Below are 21,107 nucleotides of genomic sequence, written 5' to 3'. Positions count from 1 at the left end.
AATTGCAAATAGGAATCCAAGAAGATACAAAAAATGGTAAAATTTATGGAATAATAGTTATATTATTTTAAATGAGAGATGTCATTTCACTGTCACTATGACCCATTTTATAAAAAATTACATTCATTACATAAACTAAATCACCTGGTCCCTGCAGTGTGTCATATGGTTAGCTAAACACCTGGTCTCTGCAGTGTGTCATATGGTCAGCTAAACATCTGGTCCCTGCAGTGTGTCATACAGCTAGAAGTGTCATATGGTTACCTAAACACTCGGTCCCTGCAATGTGACATATAGTATTTCAAAGTCACATAAAAATATAGTCTAAAATTAAATGAATTATACTAACACTGCCAAGATGATGCTTCATGAGTTTTAATATCAATTACCCCCTTCACTAAGATGCCAGTTGATGAAGTCAACTACCTTTTTACTAAGGTCTCAGTGGTGATAGTTCCAGTCGATATCAACTCCTTCATTAAGGTACAAGTTGGTGATATAAATTATCTTTCATTAAGATGCCAGTCAATTACATAAAACTGTTCTTCACTAAGGTGTAGGTTAATGTTGTCTACTCCCTAATTATAAGGTGCCAGAGGATGATGTCAACTCCCTCTTCACTAAGATTCTTCATTTTGTTGGACAACTATATTCCTGATCCTTTGGTTCCTGCCCCCCCCCCCATTTTCAGTGGTTCACATTTCTCCAATGTTCTGTAAATTAATTATGCTCAGTCAACACAAGGCATATCCTCTGGTTCATAATTTACATAAGTGCAACACTTGCAAGGACATTTTTTCTTTGCAATGCCCTAGTCAAAGAAAGGACTGAGGGGTTTCTGGTAGACCAACTGTTGCAGCACTGGTGTGTGCCTTTAGTAAGGCCCTCAAGCTGAATGAGTGCTTTCATTTTTAAACTGCCTCTTCAAAATGGGTCATACACCATATTGGTACCCCACATTTTTGTAATGGTACAGTACTGCACTGGTCTAATGTAGGCTGTGAACTGCCATTAACGAGTCCTTATTTGGATTTTTAAATTCCATTATGTTTGCCCGCTTTTCATACACTGCTAATGTTATCTTGTATTATGTGCACCTCAATTATTAGTCCTGGAATTATACACATGCCCATGTATTTGTTTTTGTTCCTATTAATGTAGTTACAATTTCCTTATGGTGTAGATTTTTTGTGGCCTCCTATAATCTCTTCCTGTCATTACCTTACACTTCTTGAGGTTGATCTCTAACAGCCAGACTGTAGCAAACCTGATGATCACTAACAGTGCAATCTTACCTTACCATCAAGAATCTCTTATTCAGGCATAAAAGGATGCTAGCATTCAGAATATTTTTCCTAACAGTTCTGTTGGCCCTCACTATTAAATTGGTCAAAAATAAAGAGCTTACAAAATAACTTAAAAGAAGCAACCAAAGAAGCCACTAGGTATCTTGGGTAATCCTAATGAAATTGTGAGTTTGCTGTGACAATAAAAAAACCAGCGTTGAATGTAATGAAACGCCATTTTCTGGGTGAGTCCCGGAGGCTCCCCGGAGCTATCCCAGGCTGATATGCTAATGTCAGACTTTGGCATCAGTCATGTGTATGGAGTTCTTAGGCCTACCGGGGACCACGGCCAGAACCGGGCCCCCTCAGAGAGGCAAGGGGAGCAATGGCCTATAGAAGCCCCCGTGTAGTTGGAAGCATTCTATGTCTGCCATCGACCGGAACAGGCACCCAGAAAGGTAAGCGCCCCAAAACAAACCCCTATTCTGGTTAAAATTGCTACCTAATACCGAACTAGTGGATAGAACTCCCCAACCGAAAACAAGCAAATTAGTGTGACGTCACACACTGCCGCGCCGCTGTCTGCGCAGCTCCCCCCTCCCCGGGAGGGGGAAGGGGGAGCCCCAGACCCCCCGCGCCGGCTACCCACACCTCAGTTCTTGAGGCTGGATGTCAAAAACGCGAAAAACCGCCGACCGGAGGGAGGGAGGGATGCCGGGGAGCCTCCGGGACTCACCCAGAAAATGGCGTTTCATTACATTCAACGCTGGTTTTCTGGGGGGAGCCCCGTCGGCTCCCCGGAGCTAACTACCCACAGACAGAAAAAGAGGGACTTACCCGGGAGGCGGTCGTCGCTCACCCCTCAACTCGAAGCCGAGACAACTGGCTGCAACCGCCGACCCAAAGCAACACAGGCCCGACGAGGGCCAGGGACATTCACAAGGTAACGAGCAGCCAGGACCCTGTTCGACCGCCAAAATCCCCGCGCCCGAATATCAGACCAAGACATATTCCCAAAGACGGCAGCAAGAGCCGCGAACTTACGAACGTCATGGGCACGGGGATAGACCGCAGGCTGGCTAGACCTAATAACCCTGCGGACGACCTGAGAGACCCGAACCCGCGAACAGGGAAGAAGGGAAACCGGATCAACCCACAGCGCGTCCCCGGACACAGAAGCTGTGGCGCGCAAATAACGGCGAAGCGCCGCAACCGGACACAAAACATGATGCACCCCCGGCCTGACCAACCAAGCATCAACCACCCATGGACCCCTCCGGAACGCAGCAGTCTCATTCTTCGCCAGAAAAGAAGGAGACGGCTGCAAACGAACAAAACTATCACCACGACCAAAAGAGCAGAAACCCCTGCGCCGGAGGAGAGCATGAAGCTCCCCTACCCGACCCCCAGAGGCCAAAGCCAACAAGAAAAGTGCCTTGGAAAAACAATCCTGGACCGAAGGGGCCACAACGAAACGAGGAGATGAAAGGAAAGCGAGCACTCTGTCCAAAGACCAGGACGGCTCAGGCGACGCATGAGCAGGCCGGAGGTGAAACAATGCACGAGACAGCTTGCGAAACGGCGCAGACGTAACATCGATAGCGAAAGCAAGCTGAAGCGGCTCCGCCAGCGCCGCACGATACGAAGCGACAGTGTTAGGCATAAGATGACGGTCCTGAAACAACCACGAGAGGAAGGACAAGACCACCCGAACAGACAAGGAGCTAACACGACGAAGACGCAAAAAGAAACGGAAGGACCGCCAGGAAACTTCATACTGCCGCCGAGAAGAAGCCCTCAGGTGGGACATCAACAAGGAGGCCACCTGATCACCATAGAGATGATGATAGACTCGAGTCAAAAAAACCATACGCGAAGACTCGAGGAGAAGATCGAACCAGCTACGTGACGTACCGGCCCGATCTGCTGAAAGAGGCGGAGCCGCGGGAAAACCCTCGGGTTCGGACACCGAGCAACCAGCGCCTGAAACCAAGGCTGGGCCGGCCACCAAGGGGCCAGAAGGACAACTCTCCCCCGGTAAGTCTCTAAGCGAGTCAGGACCTGGAGCAACAGCCGAACTGGGGGAAAGAGGTACAGGAACCCCCACCTCGACCAGTCGAGCCGAAAGGCATCGACCCCGACGGCCTCGCAATCGGGGAAGGGCGCCGCATAAACGGGAAGACGCCGCGACCACGCCGACGCGAAGAGGTCCACCTCGGGGCGCCCGAACGTCTGGCAAAGCCAACGGAAGGACTCGTCGTCGACCGTCCACTCCGTGGAGAGGGGAACGAAGCGAGACAGGGCGTCGGCCAAGACGTTGGACACGCCCCGTACGTGAACCGCCAGGAGAGCCAAACCCCGAGAACTCAGCAGACGAGTCACCCGAAGCGACCAACCCCAAAGAGACAAGGACCGCATCGAACCCCCGCGGTTCAGGCAATGAACCACCGGAGAGCAGTCCGAATGGAGCCGAATCGTCGATCCGCGGGCCACCCGAATCCTCCCCAGAGCAAACCACACTGCCGCGAACTCCCGCACCGTACTGTGAGCTCGACGGAAGGACGGATCCCAACGCCCCTGGCCGGCCTGGTGAGCACTGGTCACAAAACCCCAGCCGAGAGACGACGCATCCGTGTACACATCGAGCGAGGGCTCGGGTAGGCGCCAAGGCACTGAACCCCGAAAAACCCGAAGAGGAAGCCGGTGACGCAGCAACCGACGCAAGGCCCCCGGGGGTCGAACTCTGCGATCGCGAGAGAGGCGGAAGGGGGAACCCCGAAGGAACCAGAACAGCCGTCGAAGCCAAACCCGACCCGGCGGGTAGACCACCATCGCGAAGTTCAGGCTCCCGCACAGCCCCTCGAGCAACCGCCGGGTGACCCGAGGGCCCTCCAGAAACAGACGAAGGCGGGACCGCAGCCGCAGGAGAGACTCCGGAGGGAGAGACAAGGAGGCGGTCCGAGAGTCCCACACGAGACCCAGCCAAGTCCGAACCTGAGAGGGAACCAGATGGGACTTCCTCCAGTTCACCAAGAACCCGAACCCGGCGAGCTGGGAAAGAACCAAATCCCTGGCTAGCAAGCAAGCTGACTGGCTGGGAGCCCAAACCAGCCAGTCGTCGAGGTAGGCCAACACCCGAACACCTAGGAGACGCAAACGAGCCACCACAACCCGTGTAAGGCGTGTGAACACGCGAGGTGCCAGGTTCAACCCGAACGGGAGACAACGAAAGCGGTAACTCAGACGCCCCACTACAAAACCGAGCCAGTCCCTGAACCGCGGATGAATCGGGACATGCCAATAAGCGTCCCGGAGGTCCAGGGACACCATCCAAGCACCCGGCTCCAAGAGGAGCCGAACCTGAGACAGCGTAGTCATCCGAAAGGAGGGGCAATGAACCCAGGGGTTCAGACGGGACAAGTCCAGAATGAACCGCAGGTCCGCGCAGTCCCGTTTCGGAACCGGAAACAGACGGGAAACCCATCTGAGGGACGACGTCGTTTCGACGACGCCCAAGCGTACCCACTCCAAGACGACTCGACAGAGCGCAGGGGAAGAAGCCTGCCCCGCCAGCCCCGACCCCCCAAAGGGGGGAGGGGCCACCCAACGCCACCGCAGGCCGCGAGACACGACCCGAAAGGCCCACGAATCGTGGGACCAGGCGCGGGCGAACAGCGCAAGCCGCCCCCCCATCGCCCCGTCAAAGGGGCAAACCGCGAAAGGGCCGGCGACCCTTACGAGACCCAGAACCCCGCACAGCGCGAACACCGCGCCGACCAGACGAGGGAGGGTCCGCAGGAGGAGCCAACCCCAAACCTGACACCAGAGGCCTACCACGACGAGAGGAACCCCGAGCCCTGGCACGACCTTTCCGGGAAGACCCACCCCGGGACCCCCGGAAAACCAACAAGTCCGACATCAGACGACAAGCCGCCGACGCAGCCTGAATAAACTGCGCCACGGCCGACTCCCCAAACAGGAGAGGACAAAAAGGGGAAGAACGCCTAAGAGCCAGAGCCCAAGCAGATTCCACGGAGGAACCCAGCACCGCCTGCCGACACGCGAGACGGGAAGCATAGAACAGGGAAACCGCATCCCGCAAAATCGGCGTGAACAGCTTCAACAAGGCAGCCGACGAACGCGCAGCCGAGGACAAGGTGCCGGACCCCGGGACGGACCCAAGCGTCCCCACATCCTCCACGAGCCAATCCGAAGACAGCTCCAGGAGGGAAAAGAACCGCAAGGCCGAACACAAAAGGCCCCGAGCGCGCAAGTCCTCCGCCACGAGCGCCGCCGAAAGGGAGGGAACCTGCACATGGAGCTGAATAACGCCCACATCGCGGGGAAGGGCAGGGGCAAACAAGCACTCATTCAGGTACTCAAGTTCACCCCCCAGGAAAACCTGAAGCACCGTGGAAGCTTCCCGCCACTCCAGCGTGCGGGAACGACAGAAGGAATGCCAGGAATCCAGACCAAACAAGGGGCAGTCTGCTAGCCAGGATGACTCCGGAACCTCGTAACGGAGCCAGAAAGGGAACGAAGACCCAAACCTGAACGTGGACGGATCCATTTCCGAGGCATAATCCGGGTCACGCAGGAGGTAAGCTGCAAAGGCCGCTCGCACCACACCAGGTTGGATGCGATAAGCCGAAAACCTCCGGAAGGACGGAACCGACGTACCTGGGGGAACACGGAACCGTACCCGGGGAGGGGCCGACACCAAATCCAACTCGTACGCAGAGGGGGGGAAAGAAAACCCCACTCCTTGTAACAATAAGCCCCGCTCAGTGGGAAGAAAAACCCAGGCGGGGTCCAGCGGGGCCCAAGGCCCCCAAGTCAGCCCCTCCCCAGCCTCGAGGTCCGTCACCACAGGACCCGAGGCCAAGTCCTCTCCCCAAGCCCCGACCCCACAAGACAAGGACGGAGCAGCCGGAAAAGCTGGAGGAAGGGGGGCCCACTGGTCAGACCCTGAAGCTTCGGCCGGGAGACAAGACTCGAATGCCTCTGCCGCCCCCCCGGAAGGGGCAACCCCCGAAGCTGCCCGAGTCTCGAGATCAAGTAACCCCTGCTCCGACCCCGAAACCCTCAGACGCTTCGGGGCCGGAAGCAGGGGCGGGGGACCAGAACGAACAGAAGGGGAAGGACGAGGAGGTGCGGACTGAACCAGGATCGAAGCGACCCCCACCCCCAAGTCCGGGTCTCGAAAAGCAAAGCGGGGCAGCCCCGGGGCATCCGGGGAAGCAACCAACCGAGCGCGTTGCAACAGACGAAACCTAGACTGCAACGCACGTGCCGCCTGTACCCGAATAGAATCATCAGAGGATTGGGTAAATTGAGTCACAAGCAAGCAGCAACACTCACAGGACTCGGGGTCGAAAGTATCACCGACCCAACAGGCAGCGTGGCAGAGGCAAAAACAATGAGGGTCACCCTGAGACAAGGGGACCGAGCAACCCTCAAACTCGCACACAGCGAGTGGGGACTCCGGGGTCACATCCATCGGACCCACGCGCCCCCTAGGGGATTCCCAGGGTCCTGAGCGTTTACTTTAAGAGGACTCGCGCTCAGGTAGTCCCAGGCAGGGTGCTGCAAACCGGCGCCCAAAACTACCAAGCAAACTTCTAAAGCTGAACCCCAGGGACGTGTACACTCACGGGGACCTAGCAGGGGGCGCCACCGAGGAGAACAGTGGAAGGGCAAAAACAAACTGAATAAAATGACAGAACCCCCCACCAGGCAAAAACAAAAAGAAAAGCAAAACCCCGCAAGAGGACAGCGAACCCCAAGGAACAGAGCCGGCCGCGATGTCGGGAATTACAAGCTGAGCAGCACCCTGCGCCCCTACCAGTGCAAACTGCCTCTTACCTGCCGGTAACAAGGGAGAACAGAACACCCAAGAGCCCAACAGGCGGCCGAAAAACCGAAAGGTAAAACGGACCAGCAGAGGCAGACCCCGAGGAGCCTGTGGAAGGTGGCCCCAAGCCCCAAGGGCAGTACTTACAGGGCACCTAGGGAAGGCAGCCCTAGGCGCATGCAGCCCGAGTACTGAAGATAACTCCTGGCTCTCGCACCCACAAAACTAACACCACACTCAAAGCACAGTGCAGTAGCGACACCGGAGCCAGAGCACACGACCATCGCCCATAGCATCAGCCTCAAGAACTGAGGTGTGGGTAGCCGGCGCGGGGGGTCTGGGGCTCCCCCTTCCCCCTCCCGGGGAGGGGGGAGCTGCGCAGACAGCGGCGCGGCAGTGTGTGACGTCACACTAATTTGCTTGTTTTCGGTTGGGGAGTTCTATCCACTAGTTCGGTATTAGGTAGCAATTTTAACCAGAATAGGGGTTTGTTTTGGGGCGCTTACCTTTCTGGGTGCCTGTTCCGGTCGATGGCAGACATAGAATGCTTCCAACTACACGGGGGCTTCTATAGGCCATTGCTCCCCTTGCCTCTCTGAGGGGGCCCGGTTCTGGCCGTGGTCCCCGGTAGGCCTAAGAACTCCATACACATGACTGATGCCAAAGTCTGACATTAGCATATCAGCCTGGGATAGCTCCGGGGAGCCGACGGGGCTCCCCCCAGAAAACAACAGTAAAAAACTGGGGGAATAGAAAGTGCCCAATGAATTAAACATAGAATTTTAATAAGGAAAATTGTTTTATGCAAAACATGCTCCAATGAGTGAAGGAAAATTAAGCATATAAAGCAGGAAAATATAATCTACACTAAAAATGAGGACATGCAAAGCTTGTATAGTGACTCTTGATTCAAGTGGATTAATTGTAAGAGTATGTGGGATGCCTCTGCCAGGAGTGCCATAAGGGTGCAAGAAGGATGGAGCATGGGTGCTTAGAGCATTGAGATAAAAGGATATATGGTATTTGAGTCTGTGTCAAGTGTAGCTTATTCTAGTAAGGAAAGAGAAGCTAGTCACCCAAGAGGGTGATGCAAGAGAAATAGGTGCCTCTCCTTTTTTTTTGTCATGAAAGCTTACTTGCTGACGTAGTAAAGAAGGGTTTGGAAGTTTACACTCAAATGCATATTCCTTATGATAGATGAAATTTTGAGCCCTCCATATGTGCAGCAACATCTTACCTTGGGCATTCCAGACTGGATACACTGCTCCAAAAGATTGTCATTATCTGACGAGTTATCACCCGAGTCGTTAAGACTAGGTCGCAGACCCGAGGGATGTCGTTCCTTTGTAGGCTCCTCACCCGGGATGGAGATTTGGGAAAGGTCAGATATGGAAGCAGCATGAGAGATGCTGGCAGGTGTGTCTTCCGTGCAGTATGTGCGAAGGGTGTCACCCCCCCACACCCCACCACCAACACCCTGTGGAGGCAGCACTACTGGATCAGCTTTTGTATCGAATCTATTCACCACTGCCAAGGAATCTCCAAGTCTTCCAATTTTGCATGAGCTTTCTTATAATTTTTTATATACAAAAGTTCTGCTTAAACTTACTGTATTTATCAGTACAGGTATTACTGTTTTGGGTATTTTCTTGCAAGAAAGTCCATTTTTATCATTTTATGTTCATATGAATATGAACATAAAATGAATATGAACATGAATATAAATTGAAAATGAATATGAACCTCCTCCCAGTAATTCGTATGAATTTAGACTAGCACATGCCATTTCATAAACTTACAAATATAACAACTGAAATCATAATGACACTTTTTTGGCATTATGTGACTGTTTTGCATCTGCTCTCTACCTCAGACTCGGTTCAGGATATTAAACTTGACATTCCCCTACTTGGAGCCTCCTTTATCAGGATGGTGCAGGTCACATACAATAAGCTGATCAATATGCTTTTTTTTACACCACAGACTTTTAATGCAGAGCATAAAATAAAGAAACAGATTTACATACTGTATACAAATCATAAAATAAAAGAGAGCAGATTTACATACTGTATACAAATCATAAAATAAAAGAGCAGATTTACATACTGTATACAAATCATAAAATAAAAAATATATATTTTGAGTAATATTTAAATATTTGCATGAATGAAATACAGAATAAAATACATTCTTAGATAATAATCATAGCAAAAATAAAAAGACACAATTACATAACTTGTATTAACTCTGACCAATGTTATTTGGAATTAGAGTAAAGTGAATTCAAAGAATTAAAGAAAACGTCTTAGTGTACTTAATCAATGACCCAATATAAATAAAGAAAAAAATGAAGAAACATGATGCAATGCTGTTCACAAAGATAGAAACAATTTCCTGCCACTTAGGGAAAGTTCAAATTTTAAGACAGTGAATTAAAGTAATGCTTATAAGAAAAAGAACTTGTATATCGAGTTATACTGGCATGGATCACATGCAGTCAATATATTATGAAAGAAGCTAAGGCTTAAGGCTTTATGTACTTTACCTTTATAATAGTCATACACATGCCGAGCTAGTATTCAAACAGCACAAAATAGCTCACATAGTCACAAAACACACATAATAAGCACTGTACATTTCTTGTGGATGTCCCCACTGACTGTGCAGGAATGGAATCACTTTTACTCTTCTCACCTGTCCATAATTATGTTAAGTCCTCTAAACAAACCTGCCCAACTGGATCATGAGAGGGCATTTAAATGCACCTGCTTAGTATCAAAAGAGTAACATAAATGTACCTGTTGGGCATGGCTGTGGGCGGGGCCACTTGGTATCTGGGTAGGCAGGTTGGAGGCCTTTACAACTGGAATGCCCGAGCCGCGTACACGACTACTTGGTTGGGCAATACGAGATGTTCCTCGATCACTGTACTGCTGCTTCTTCCGCCGTCTGAAAAATATTAAGTGTTGTTTACTAGAAAGTAGACAAAGATACTGCTGATAAATACATACCACAAGTCGAGCTTGGCCCCGGGGTGGGTTTGGGGGAGAACTCCCAGAACTCACTCCAGATATAATCCAGGTACAAACTTGAATGGTCATTATACAGTATATCAATAGCAAGGGTTCTTATGGTGAAAAAACAAAATGCTATTGTGATGAAGAGGTATTGTGGTCATTTTTATTGAAAAAGAAGTTGTGGCCCTACATCAGTAAGTAGGGCCACAATTAAAAACAATCAATATCACCTGTGATGACAATCAATAGGTTGCACCAACAAGTTCTCAACATGGTGGCTCTATGTGAAGTTATCAAATTAAGAACATAGGCCTATGAAAATGGTAATAGCAATAGGCAAACTAGCCCACGCAGGGTAAATTTAACTTAGTTTGAACTCGACTTAATCATTTAGAATTTATTACTATTGGAAACACATGTTTTCCATTACTCTTATCATTCACAAATACATATTGAGAGTTGCATCTAAGGAAAAGAAGTGGTATCTGTCATACCAGACACCACATGACATGATATGCATAACAATCATATGAGTCTTGAGACATAAGAAGCACATGTTAGCAAGGCCATCTATGAAGAGCATGTGACAGCTTTATGGCCTGTGTAAGTACTAGTAGTAGTAATGATGCAGCCCATTACAATGATATATAAAACAAGCAACCACAGTTTCCCATGACAAAATACAAAATCAGGATTCAACTATCAATATATATACATTTATATTGGACATAACCCAGCAGGCAAACTGTACTAGAGTAGCGCTAAGTCAACGTAAGTTCGACGTACATTTAATATTGCATCAATGGGCAGGCGAGGATGGCAAGAGCTGCCCGTATAGGCTAGATGTGAAGAAAATAATTTCCACTAAAAATGAGCTAAGGGAGACTTATTTAAATTGAAGGACTGCTTGTAATTACTGTACTACCACTATAACAACACCCACTCTAACCTAAATTAACCTATCTTCCCAGTGTATGGATTATTTATTACAACCAATCATCTCAATATCATAGATGGATTAAACCATTTGATTTAGAAGGAATCAGGCAGCAATCATAGCTGAGAGCTGATGTCCACTGTGGTCCTACTACACCTTTCCTGATAATCTGAACTCAGTAAGAGTACTTCAGGAGCTTAACCCATTATAGCTGCTGTATTCTACAAAAATCTAAAGTACCCGCACTCAAACACTTCCATTACTAGTTCATCACCTCTATAATCTGTTTAGCTTAAAAAAAAAGTTGGTTAAATTCCTCAACCCTTTATGTAGCTCTGTTACTTCCATCCTCCTGCCCCCAGAATGGGTCCAGGGTTTATGATGTGCAAGTTACACCAAGTTAACGTGTGTGTAAAGATGATGTGATTTTTAATTACCGGTAGATGAAAAAACCCTTATGACCCTTGTTTCCTTATGATGGTGAGGAATAATATTTTATTTTCATTGTCAGGAACAGGAAGCCTGTACAGTACTGTATTTAGGCTTATCAAGGTCCCCCTTGGCCACAACTCCTTACACAGCTTCAAATGTAGATATGATAAGAGCCCAATAGGCTCAAGAATCTGTACACCAGTTGATTGACAGTTGAGAGATGGAACCAAAAAGCCAAAGCTCGACCCTTGCAAACACAACTAGGTGAGAATTTTGTACTATTTCAATGATACTCAGGAATATGGTATTTTGTTTGGATCACATTCTCTATAATTATTTTTCTTCCAATTTCTTAAAATTTAAATCTATCTGTTTATAACCATATCTCTACCCCCCAAATTGTAGAACCAAATTGTAATGAAATTATTTTCATACTTTTCGTTTGGTGCGTTTAATTTTAAACAAGAGGTTCCACGCTGGTGCTGCTGAACATATGCTGGATATACTGTAATGTATACCCCAGCCTCCTGAAGCAGAGCCTGGGTTGCTCGAGCCCCAGAAGGTGGACGCCCCAGGAGGTGGACGTCCCGGTCCCGCACCTACGGGTTCCTGACAGAGATCGGCACGGCCCTTTTTCACCCGAGGCCGGTTTCCTTCATGACCCAGCAGAAGGAAGAGTAATAATTATTAATTAATTATATTATTATTATAATAATAATTGTTGTAATTAACAATTATTACTCTTCCTTCTGCTGGGTCATGAAGGAAGCCGGCCTCGGGTGAAAAAGGGCCGTGACGATCTGTCTGGAACCCGTAGGTGCAGGACTCGGACATCCACCTCCTGGGGCTCATGCGGCCCCAGGCTCTGCTTCAGGAGGCTGGGGTCGTTCTTGCCCTTGCTGGGGTGGTGGTTCTCCAGCCCCGACCACGGTGGTCTCCAGGTTTGGAGTCCCTGTGTCTTCTTTTATCAACTTCGAGGTAAACTTCAGAGCTGAAGCCCCCTAGGGGCAGTTCGTTGTTCCTTCAACCTTGTTCTGACAATTCCTGTGATGGCACTGGAACCAATCGTACTGGCGTTTGCCTTTCCGTTGGAGACTTTTGGCGTCGTGGAGAGGAGGGACCTGCTGCATGGGTGACAGCTTCTCTCCAGCATCAACCTACCCTGGTTTTACACCTTGGAGAGGCCACTACAGACCGACAACCAGATCACAACTCCATAGTCTCCTGAGACTGATGGATGCCGCCTACTACTACTACTGTAATGTTTTGAATGCATCGTTGTCAAGGTTCCTGATGATTGTTCTGGTGTTCATCAGCCCAATATATACAGTATTTGGCTAATGTGATTTTATTTGTTTGCCTCTGTAGATAGGTTTAGGGGCATGTCTACTCCAAGGTCTTTTTCTCTCCTTGGCCCCTAGTAGGTCCCTCACTTCCATTATGTATTGTTCTTCCGACCTTCTTACTTCTGGCCCCATCCTTCTGTCCTTGTACTTATCTGGATTAAAGATCAGTAACCATTTGTCCAACCATGCCTGCAATTTATCCAAGTCTTTGAGAAGCCTCCTGCTGCAGACTTTGCTCGTCCTGCTTTACCATACAAGCTTTGTATCGTCAGCAAACAGTGACACAAGAGTGTCCGGTAAATCAGCTGTGTCATTTATGCATACGAGGCACACAGGGTCCCAGCACTGAATCTTGTGGGACCTCACTTATGACGTCTCCCACCTTCACACTTTCCCCGTTCCTCTTACTGTTACCATTTCCTATTCGTTAGGTAGTTATTCCCCCCCCCCCCCCTCAGCTTAGTACTCTGTTGGTTACTCCGGCCTAGTTCCGTAGTTTGAACGGCAGACGCTACACGATGTAGTGCCAAATGCTATCTGATAATCTTGCCTTTCTTATCACAGTAATTGTATCCTAGAACCAATAATCGCTGAAACACTTTCATGGGATGCTTGTTAAGGACATTGTTTTGATATCTGCTACTTTTCTTACATGCTGGTGTGACCTGCACCTCCTCCCAGCTATATGGTGTCACCCTAGTCTCCGGTGATGTACTGGAGATCATTGTAATGGTAACAGTGGTGTCGGTGGTCGTGGGATGGGGGTAACGGGTGTAACAAGAGAGCAGTACACAGCAGAACAGCAACAAGTCACGTGGAACTCATTGTGGATTCTTTGATGAAGATTAAGCCACCCAAGAGGAAGGACGGGCATGAATAGCCTGTAATCATTGTAGAGTAAGTACGGTTCTCTTGTACCCAGCACCTAATCATTCAATTTCCTTTGATTCGGTTAGGGAACATAGGATTTTTTTTAATTGATAAATAAAGTAATATTTTCAAAGTGTCATTCTCTTGTGTATTAATAGTACCGGCCAATGTGATACTGGGCTTACCGTTCTCTTTGTCCCCTTTGTGACCTAGTGCCTTTAATTGTCTGGTTTGCCTCCCTTTTCAGTTTCCTTTTAAAGTGTGTCAACACTAGAGTAGCCAGCACTGTTCGCGTTATTATATACAGTACACCTAAGTGGTGGTCTCGGGATTATACGAGTATCAGGCCACGATCCTTTTTTCCAGTCTTTCGTTGCCGACACCGGCCCTGATAGGGTATTTGTATCTACACTTCCTCCCGTCTCTCTTCCCCCGGTTCCCTGTCCGGTAAGTCAGGGTGGTGGCGGCGGCATATTTGGGTAGTCATACATGACCGGCTAATATTAGTAGCAGCTAATATTCCTATGTTTCGCCCTCTCATTCTCTCTCCCTCCCTCCGTCTCATTCTCCCTCCCTCCCTCTCATTCTCTCTTTCTCCCCCTCCCTCTCCACTGCTCTACTTTATTCCTTCAGTTGCCTACGAAGAGCTCAGTTCATCTCCAGTTATTATTTGGATTGGTTATACTTATGATAGACTTGATATTAAGTGATGGTTATAATGGTAGTATAGCTTTGTCATTATTAGATGGGTGTGGTGTGGTGTTGGTGAGGCTCGTATTTGTGTGGTGCTGGTACAGATCACAATGATGGTAATACTGATACACATAATAGTAGTGATGGATACAGATGTTACGGGCTATTCATGCCCGTGCCACTCTTGGGGGGGGGGGGGGTGGCTTAAGCTTTAATCAATCAATTAAGATACAGATGGTTGTGGGCATTGTTGATAGTGGTGATTGTGGTGGCAGTGAAGGTGGCGAACACAATTACCCAATAGTGCCGGGCCCAATTGCCGACACACACCCGCACCACCACTAACCACCCACTCTGGCATTATCTCAACCACCACCACCACTAACAAAGAGCCACAAACAATACCTACGACACCACAAAACAGCAACCACCACCTCCCCCCCCCCCCCATCACTAAACAACTGCCCTCGGCCTTTCTCCAAACCAGTTCAATAGAGGTGGCATTGAACGTTGAACATGTTTTAAAGTTTAAGTTAAACTGTATCTTTGAGCTAAGTCGGTGGTCGGTAGGGCTTCCCTCCCCCCCTCCCCCTCCTCCTCCCCCCAGGATGATCTGCCAGTTCCGTGTTGCTGGTAAGGACCTTACCCCCCCCCTCCATCCACACCATGTTGAGTCAGTGCATTCCTGTCAGGTCATTGGGGGGGGGGGGTATTCCTGTCAGGTCATGGGGGGAGTATTCCTGTCAGGTCATGGGGGGAGTATTCCTGTCAGGTCATGGGGGGGTATTCCTGTCAGGTCATGGGGGGGGTATTCCTGTCAGGTCATGGGGGGTATTTCTGTCAGGTCATGGGGGGGGGTATTCCTGTCAGGTCATGGGGGGGTATTCCTGTCAGGTCATGGGGGGTATTCCTGTCAGGTCATGGGGGGAGTATTTCTGTCAAGTCATGGGGGGGGTATTCCTGTCAGGTCATGGGGGGGTATTCCTGTCAGGTCATGGGGGGGGGGTATTCCTGTCAGGTCATGGGGGAAGTATTCCTGTCAGGTCATGGGGGAAGTATTCCTGTCAGGTCATGGGGGTATTCCTGTCAGGTCATGGGGGTATTCCTGTCAGGTCATGGGGGTATTCCTGTCAGGTCATGGGGGGTATTCCTGTCAGGTCATGGGGGGTATTCCTGTCAGGTCATGGGGGAGGTATTCCTGTCAGGTCATGGGGGGGTATTCCTGTCAGGTCATGGGGGTATTCCTGTCAGGTCATGGGGGGTATTCCTGTCAGGTCATGGGGGGGTATTCCTGTCAGGTCATGGGGGGTATTCCTGTCAGGTCATGGGGGGTATTCCTGTCAGGTAATGGGGGGGTATTCCTGTCAGGTCATGGGGGGGGGGGTATTCCTGTCAGGTCATGGGGGGTATTCCTGTCAGGTCATGGGGGGTATTCCTGTCAGGTCATGGGGGGTATTCCTGTCAGGTCATGGGGGGTATTCCTGTCAGGTCATGGGGGTATTCCTGTCAGGTCATGGGGGGGTATTCCTGTCAGGCCATGGGGGGGGGTATTCCTGTCAGGTCATGGGGGGGGGGTATTCCTGTCAGGTCATGGGGGGGGGGTATTCCTGTCAGGTCATGGGGGGGGTATTCCTGTCAGGTCATGGGGGGTATTCCTGTCAGGTCATGGGGGGTATTCCTGTCAGGTCATGGGGGGTATTCCTGTCAGGTCATGGGGGTATTCCTGTCAGGTCATGGGGGTATTCCTGTCAGGTCATGGGGGGGGGGGTATTCCTGTCAGGTCATGGGGGGTATTCCTGTCAGGTAATGGGGGGGTATTCCTGTCAGGTCATGGGGGGGGTATTCCTGTCAGGTCATGGGGGGGGTATTCCTGTCAGGTCATGGGGGGGGGTATTCCTGTCAGGTCATGGGGGGGGGATTCCTGTCAGGTCATGGGGGGGGATTCCTGTCAGGTCATGGGGGGGTATTCCTGTCAGGTCATGGGGGGGGGGTATTCCTGTCAGGTCATGGGGGGGGGTATTCCTGTCAGGTCATGGGGGGAGGGTATTCCTGTCAGGTCATGGGGGGGGGGTATTCCTGTCAGGTCATGGGGGTATTCCTGTTAGGTCATGGGGGTATTCCTGTCAGGTCATGGGGGGTATTCCTGTCAGGTCATGGGGGGTATTCCTGTCAGGTTATGGGGGGGGGTATTCCTGTCAGGTCATGGGGGAGGTATTCCTGTCAGGTCATGGGGGGGGTATTCCTGTCAGGTCATGGGGGGTATTCCTGTCAGGTCATGGGGGGTATTCCTGTCAGGTCATTGGGGGTATTCCTGTCAGGTCATGGGGGGGTATTCCTGTCAGGTCATGGGGGTATTCCTGTCAGGTCATGGGGGTATTCCTGTCAGGTCATGGGGGTATTCCTGTCAGGTCTTGGGTCCTGGGGTCGGGTCCTGGGGTCAGGTCCTGGGTCCTGGGGGTCAGGTCCTTGGGGTCAGGTCCTGGGGTCAGGTCCTGGGGGTCAGGTCCTGGGTCCTGGGGGTCAGGTCCTGGGTCCTGGGGGTCAGGTCCTGGGTCCTGGGGGTCAGGTCCTGGGGTCAGGTCCTGGGTCCTGGGGGTCAGGTCCTGGGGTCAGGTCCTGGGGTCAGGTCCTGGGGTCAGGTCCTGGGTCCTGGGGGTCAGGTCCTGGGTCCTGGGGGTCAGGTCCTGGGTCCTGGGGGTCAGGTCCTTGGTCCTGGGGTCAGGTCCTTGGTCCTGGAGGTCAGGTCCTGGGGTACTCCCAGCAACACCATCCACACGGCTGATATTGCTCGGTACACACAATGATACAGCCAACGTCAGAACTACTATGAATTTCTGTGCATTATAATCTCGCGACATCTGATATGACTGATTGAGGTTAAGTTCATTATAGCCACAATATGTTCAATAACACGAATGTTCACCATAACCACAACTACCACTAACACATCACAGTACTTAATGAAAGACTTAACAAGCCAGGGTTCACTTTCACTAACATGCTAAAACTATTCACAAACAAAAGTTATGTAACTCCACAATCGTTGTAAATCTACGTCTTTTTCAGTCCCATCATCAACGAAACACAAGTTTATAAACATCTTCAAAACACTCGTAGAAAACATCAGTAAATATTCCATTTCATAACGATTGATGATAATTTCATTCACTGCGTCTTGGCAACCTCCGAGGAAAGTTCCCCTGTAACCTGAGGTGCCTCGATGTACAGGGAAGACGGTACAGTGACAACAGTCTCACACTACAAGGCATATATTACCATATATCGGAATATATCATATCAGGGGGGGGGGATGTTCGTATATTCCCCCTGGCTTATATAGGCCTGGAGGATATATATGGGCTTCGCCTTGCCCCTAGACACAATATTAACCTCCACTCACCCGCGGAAAAAGTTGATGAAAGCCAGCATATTGATGCAGGGCGGGTCATTACAACACTTTGCCAGGGTTAAGGCGGGAGGACACAGACGGAGGCTCTACACCGGAGAGGATCTGTGGAGCGGACGGTGTGTGTGTACGCGAGTGTGTGTGTGAGGGGCGTGGCGGCAGCGAGCTTGCCGGGCCCTGCCTGCAAGCATCACAACACACCACCACAAGCACCACACACACACACACACTACTAGCCTGTCCGCCAGCCTACACTAGCCTTACTCAAGGCTAGGCTGGTGGTGAGGGCAAGTTGCATGCAGGAGAGCACATGGTGACACCAACAAAAGTGTCTCGCACGAATGTCAGTCAGTCGCTGGGGCATGTTTCCCCTCTCACACACACACACACCCCGCCCTCTGCTGTATGGTGGGGGTCCTGCCTGTCGATGGACACTACTGGGGCAAGGACACTGCTGGGGGTGGCGGGCGGTACAACAACTTGGGCTGACGGGCCTGCTGCTGCTGCTGCTGCTGCAGCGATCATATGGTGCGTGTCAATCCCTTCACCGCCCACACCAACACTGCCGACCCGGCCTGGGCTAGTCCCTCAAGGTCCACCTTCAGTGTCCTCCAACATACCAGCCACATCCTCCGTTACACAACATATAACTTCCAAACATAAAGTCGCCACACATACACATCAGACCACTTCCATACAAACATCATGTCATCTGCATGCACGACAGACTACGCACAGTAGTCCATCCTCACAAACACAGGAAGACACACCACCACATAAGCCACCTCCATATAGAGCAAGCCGCCCTCATAAACAAGAAGCCACATCCACAACAAGCCACCTACACCCACAAGAGACCAGTAACACCCTCAACAGGTCACCCCCACACACAACAGACCAATAGACGATAACAACGTACAAGATATTAAGAGGAACTGGCAGGGTCGACAAAGTGAGAACCGGTTGCACTAGAAGACACGTCCAAGGAAAAACTTCATCAGTACTTTAAGAGCCGCAAGACGATGGAACTACACACTACTAGAGGGTTGAAGCAGTTCAATAAACAGTTTTGAAAGGAAAGTCGACGAGAAACAACAGGAATTAGTCATTGCATTACCTATCCAGGAGGTGGAAAGGTGGAAATTGTTCGCCTCTGTAAAAACAAAACAAGGCGAGTACAAGAGCAACATCTCGCCGCTCGCTACATAAATACGAGTCACCCCACACATACAATAGCTACCCATCCCCACTCTACACACACACACACACACACACACACACACACACACACACACACACACACACACACACACACACACACACACACACACACACACACACACACAACAACCAATCACCATCAACACCAAGCCACCAATAACACAGCCACCCCACACACAACCTGGACAAACGGAAGGAATGGTCCAACTAGAGTAACTTAAGTACATGCAAAGCAATGAAGGTAGGTCGAGGGAGCAGGAGGTCAGACAAGACGAGACACAAGGGAGATAAAATCCTCCACGGAACGGACAGAGAGAAGGATCTAAGGGGTTCATATCACACCGAACCTGTCTCCCGAAACCCACATAAAAAGGTTATCAGGCTGGCTAAGGTATGCGAGGCTAGCTAACTTCAGAACTGCCTTTAGAATTATTTAGCACTTTGTATTTATCATACCAATCATGGAGTATGCGGCTCCAGAGTGGAATCCATACCTTGTCAAGCACAACGACGAAGTTAGAGAAGGTACAAAGGTATAAGGAAAGGCTACGTGAATTGAGCCTCACGCTGCTGGAAGACAGAAGGAGTTAGGGGGAGTTATGATTACCACACAAAATTGTCGGAGGAATTGATAGGGTAGATAATGACATTACTTTACACAGTAAAGTGTAAAGTGTCCACACGCACACGGGAGTGTGCGTGTGGAACACGCACACGGGACACACGGTGAGAAAAAAAAAAGAGACATTTAAAATATTTTTTGCGGTGTCTAGAGCAGTCGAATGCAGTAGGCATTCGACTTCTCTTGAATGCAGAGTAGTCGAATGTAGGCAGTGATGTGGTAGAGGCTGACTCCATACACAGTTTTAAATTTATGACAGTGCCCAATAGGCTCAGGAATCTGTTGACCAGACCACACACTAGAAAGTGAAAGGACGACGACGTTTCGGTCCGTCCTGGACCATCCTCAAGTCGATTGTGACTTGAGAATGGTCCAGGACGGACCGAAACGTCGTCGTCCCTTCACTTTTTAGTGTGTGGTCTGGTCAACATACTTCAGCCACGTTATTGTGACTCATCGCCTGCTCAGGAATCTCTACACCAGTTGACTGACAATTACGAAGCGCGATCAAAGAACTGAAGCTCAACCCCCACAAACATAATTAGGTGAGTACACATACAATAGCTACCCCTTCCCCACTCTATACACAAACACAAAACAGCCAACCCCCCCCCCCCCACCCCCTACACTGCCCACACACAACCCCTCCCCCAATCAACCCACACAACCCCCTCTCCTCTCCCTCACGAGTCACTCTCCCTCACCGGAAAGCCTCGTATATATATATATATATATATATATATATATATATATAATACAGTTTGGCCATGAATGTGAAATAAGAACAACGCCACTAACTGGATTCAGGCTAAAAAAGAACCTGGATTAAATATGAGGAAAAAAATGTCTCTCTGGTTACATTTTTTTCGCCAGTAATGTAGCCTATATCAACAGCTCGCTAATGTTTAGGTACTGTAGTGTTGGAGTACAGGTGTGTAGAGACACGAGAGTACAGGTGTGGTGAGAGAGGAGAATACGAGTGAATGAGTGAGTGAGTGCATGAGTGTGTGGGGGGGGGGGGAACGAAAAAACAGGTGTGTGTGGGATGGGGGAGGGAGGGGGGGCGGCAGGTGGACACTCTAAGGGGTAGCGTGAGGTAGGAAATAAGAGAGCCAGGGGCACCAGCTACACTGAGGTGTCCTCGGGCCGGTGAGGACACCTCCATGACTGAGGTAGCGAGCCAGGTGCCCCACACAGGAGGCCGTGACACCCCCCTCCCTCACCTTCACCTCCGCCCCTCCTGGCTGAGTCACTGGGTCCAGGGACGACCACCTCTTGAGTATTAAAGGGGAGAGGATAGGAGAAAGTGGGAGGGGGGATAAGAAGGTAAGAGAGGGAGAGAGAGAGAGGGGGAGGGAGGGGGAGGGAGAGAGAGGGAAGGGGGAGGGAGAGAGAGGGAGAGGGGGAGGGAGAGAGAGGGAGG

General features: G+C 50.1%; 1 protein-coding gene across 1 annotated transcript in view; it reads right to left on the bottom strand.

Moving 5' to 3' along the window:
* Positions 1–21,107, bottom strand: part of LOC123762695 (adenomatous polyposis coli protein) — a 169,929-nt gene that overhangs the window by 7,951 nt on the left and 140,871 nt on the right. The window contains 2 exon segments of the mRNA XM_069332251.1: positions 8,378–8,617; positions 9,939–10,089. Coding sequence (XP_069188352.1) covers positions 8,378–8,617; positions 9,939–10,089 — 391 coding nt within the window.

This window comes from Procambarus clarkii, chromosome 27, assembly GCF_040958095.1.
Source record: "Procambarus clarkii isolate CNS0578487 chromosome 27, FALCON_Pclarkii_2.0, whole genome shotgun sequence".
In the NCBI taxonomy this organism is placed as follows: domain Eukaryota; kingdom Metazoa; phylum Arthropoda; class Malacostraca; order Decapoda; family Cambaridae; genus Procambarus; species Procambarus clarkii.
This window is presented reverse-complemented; position numbering and strand designations above follow the sequence as displayed.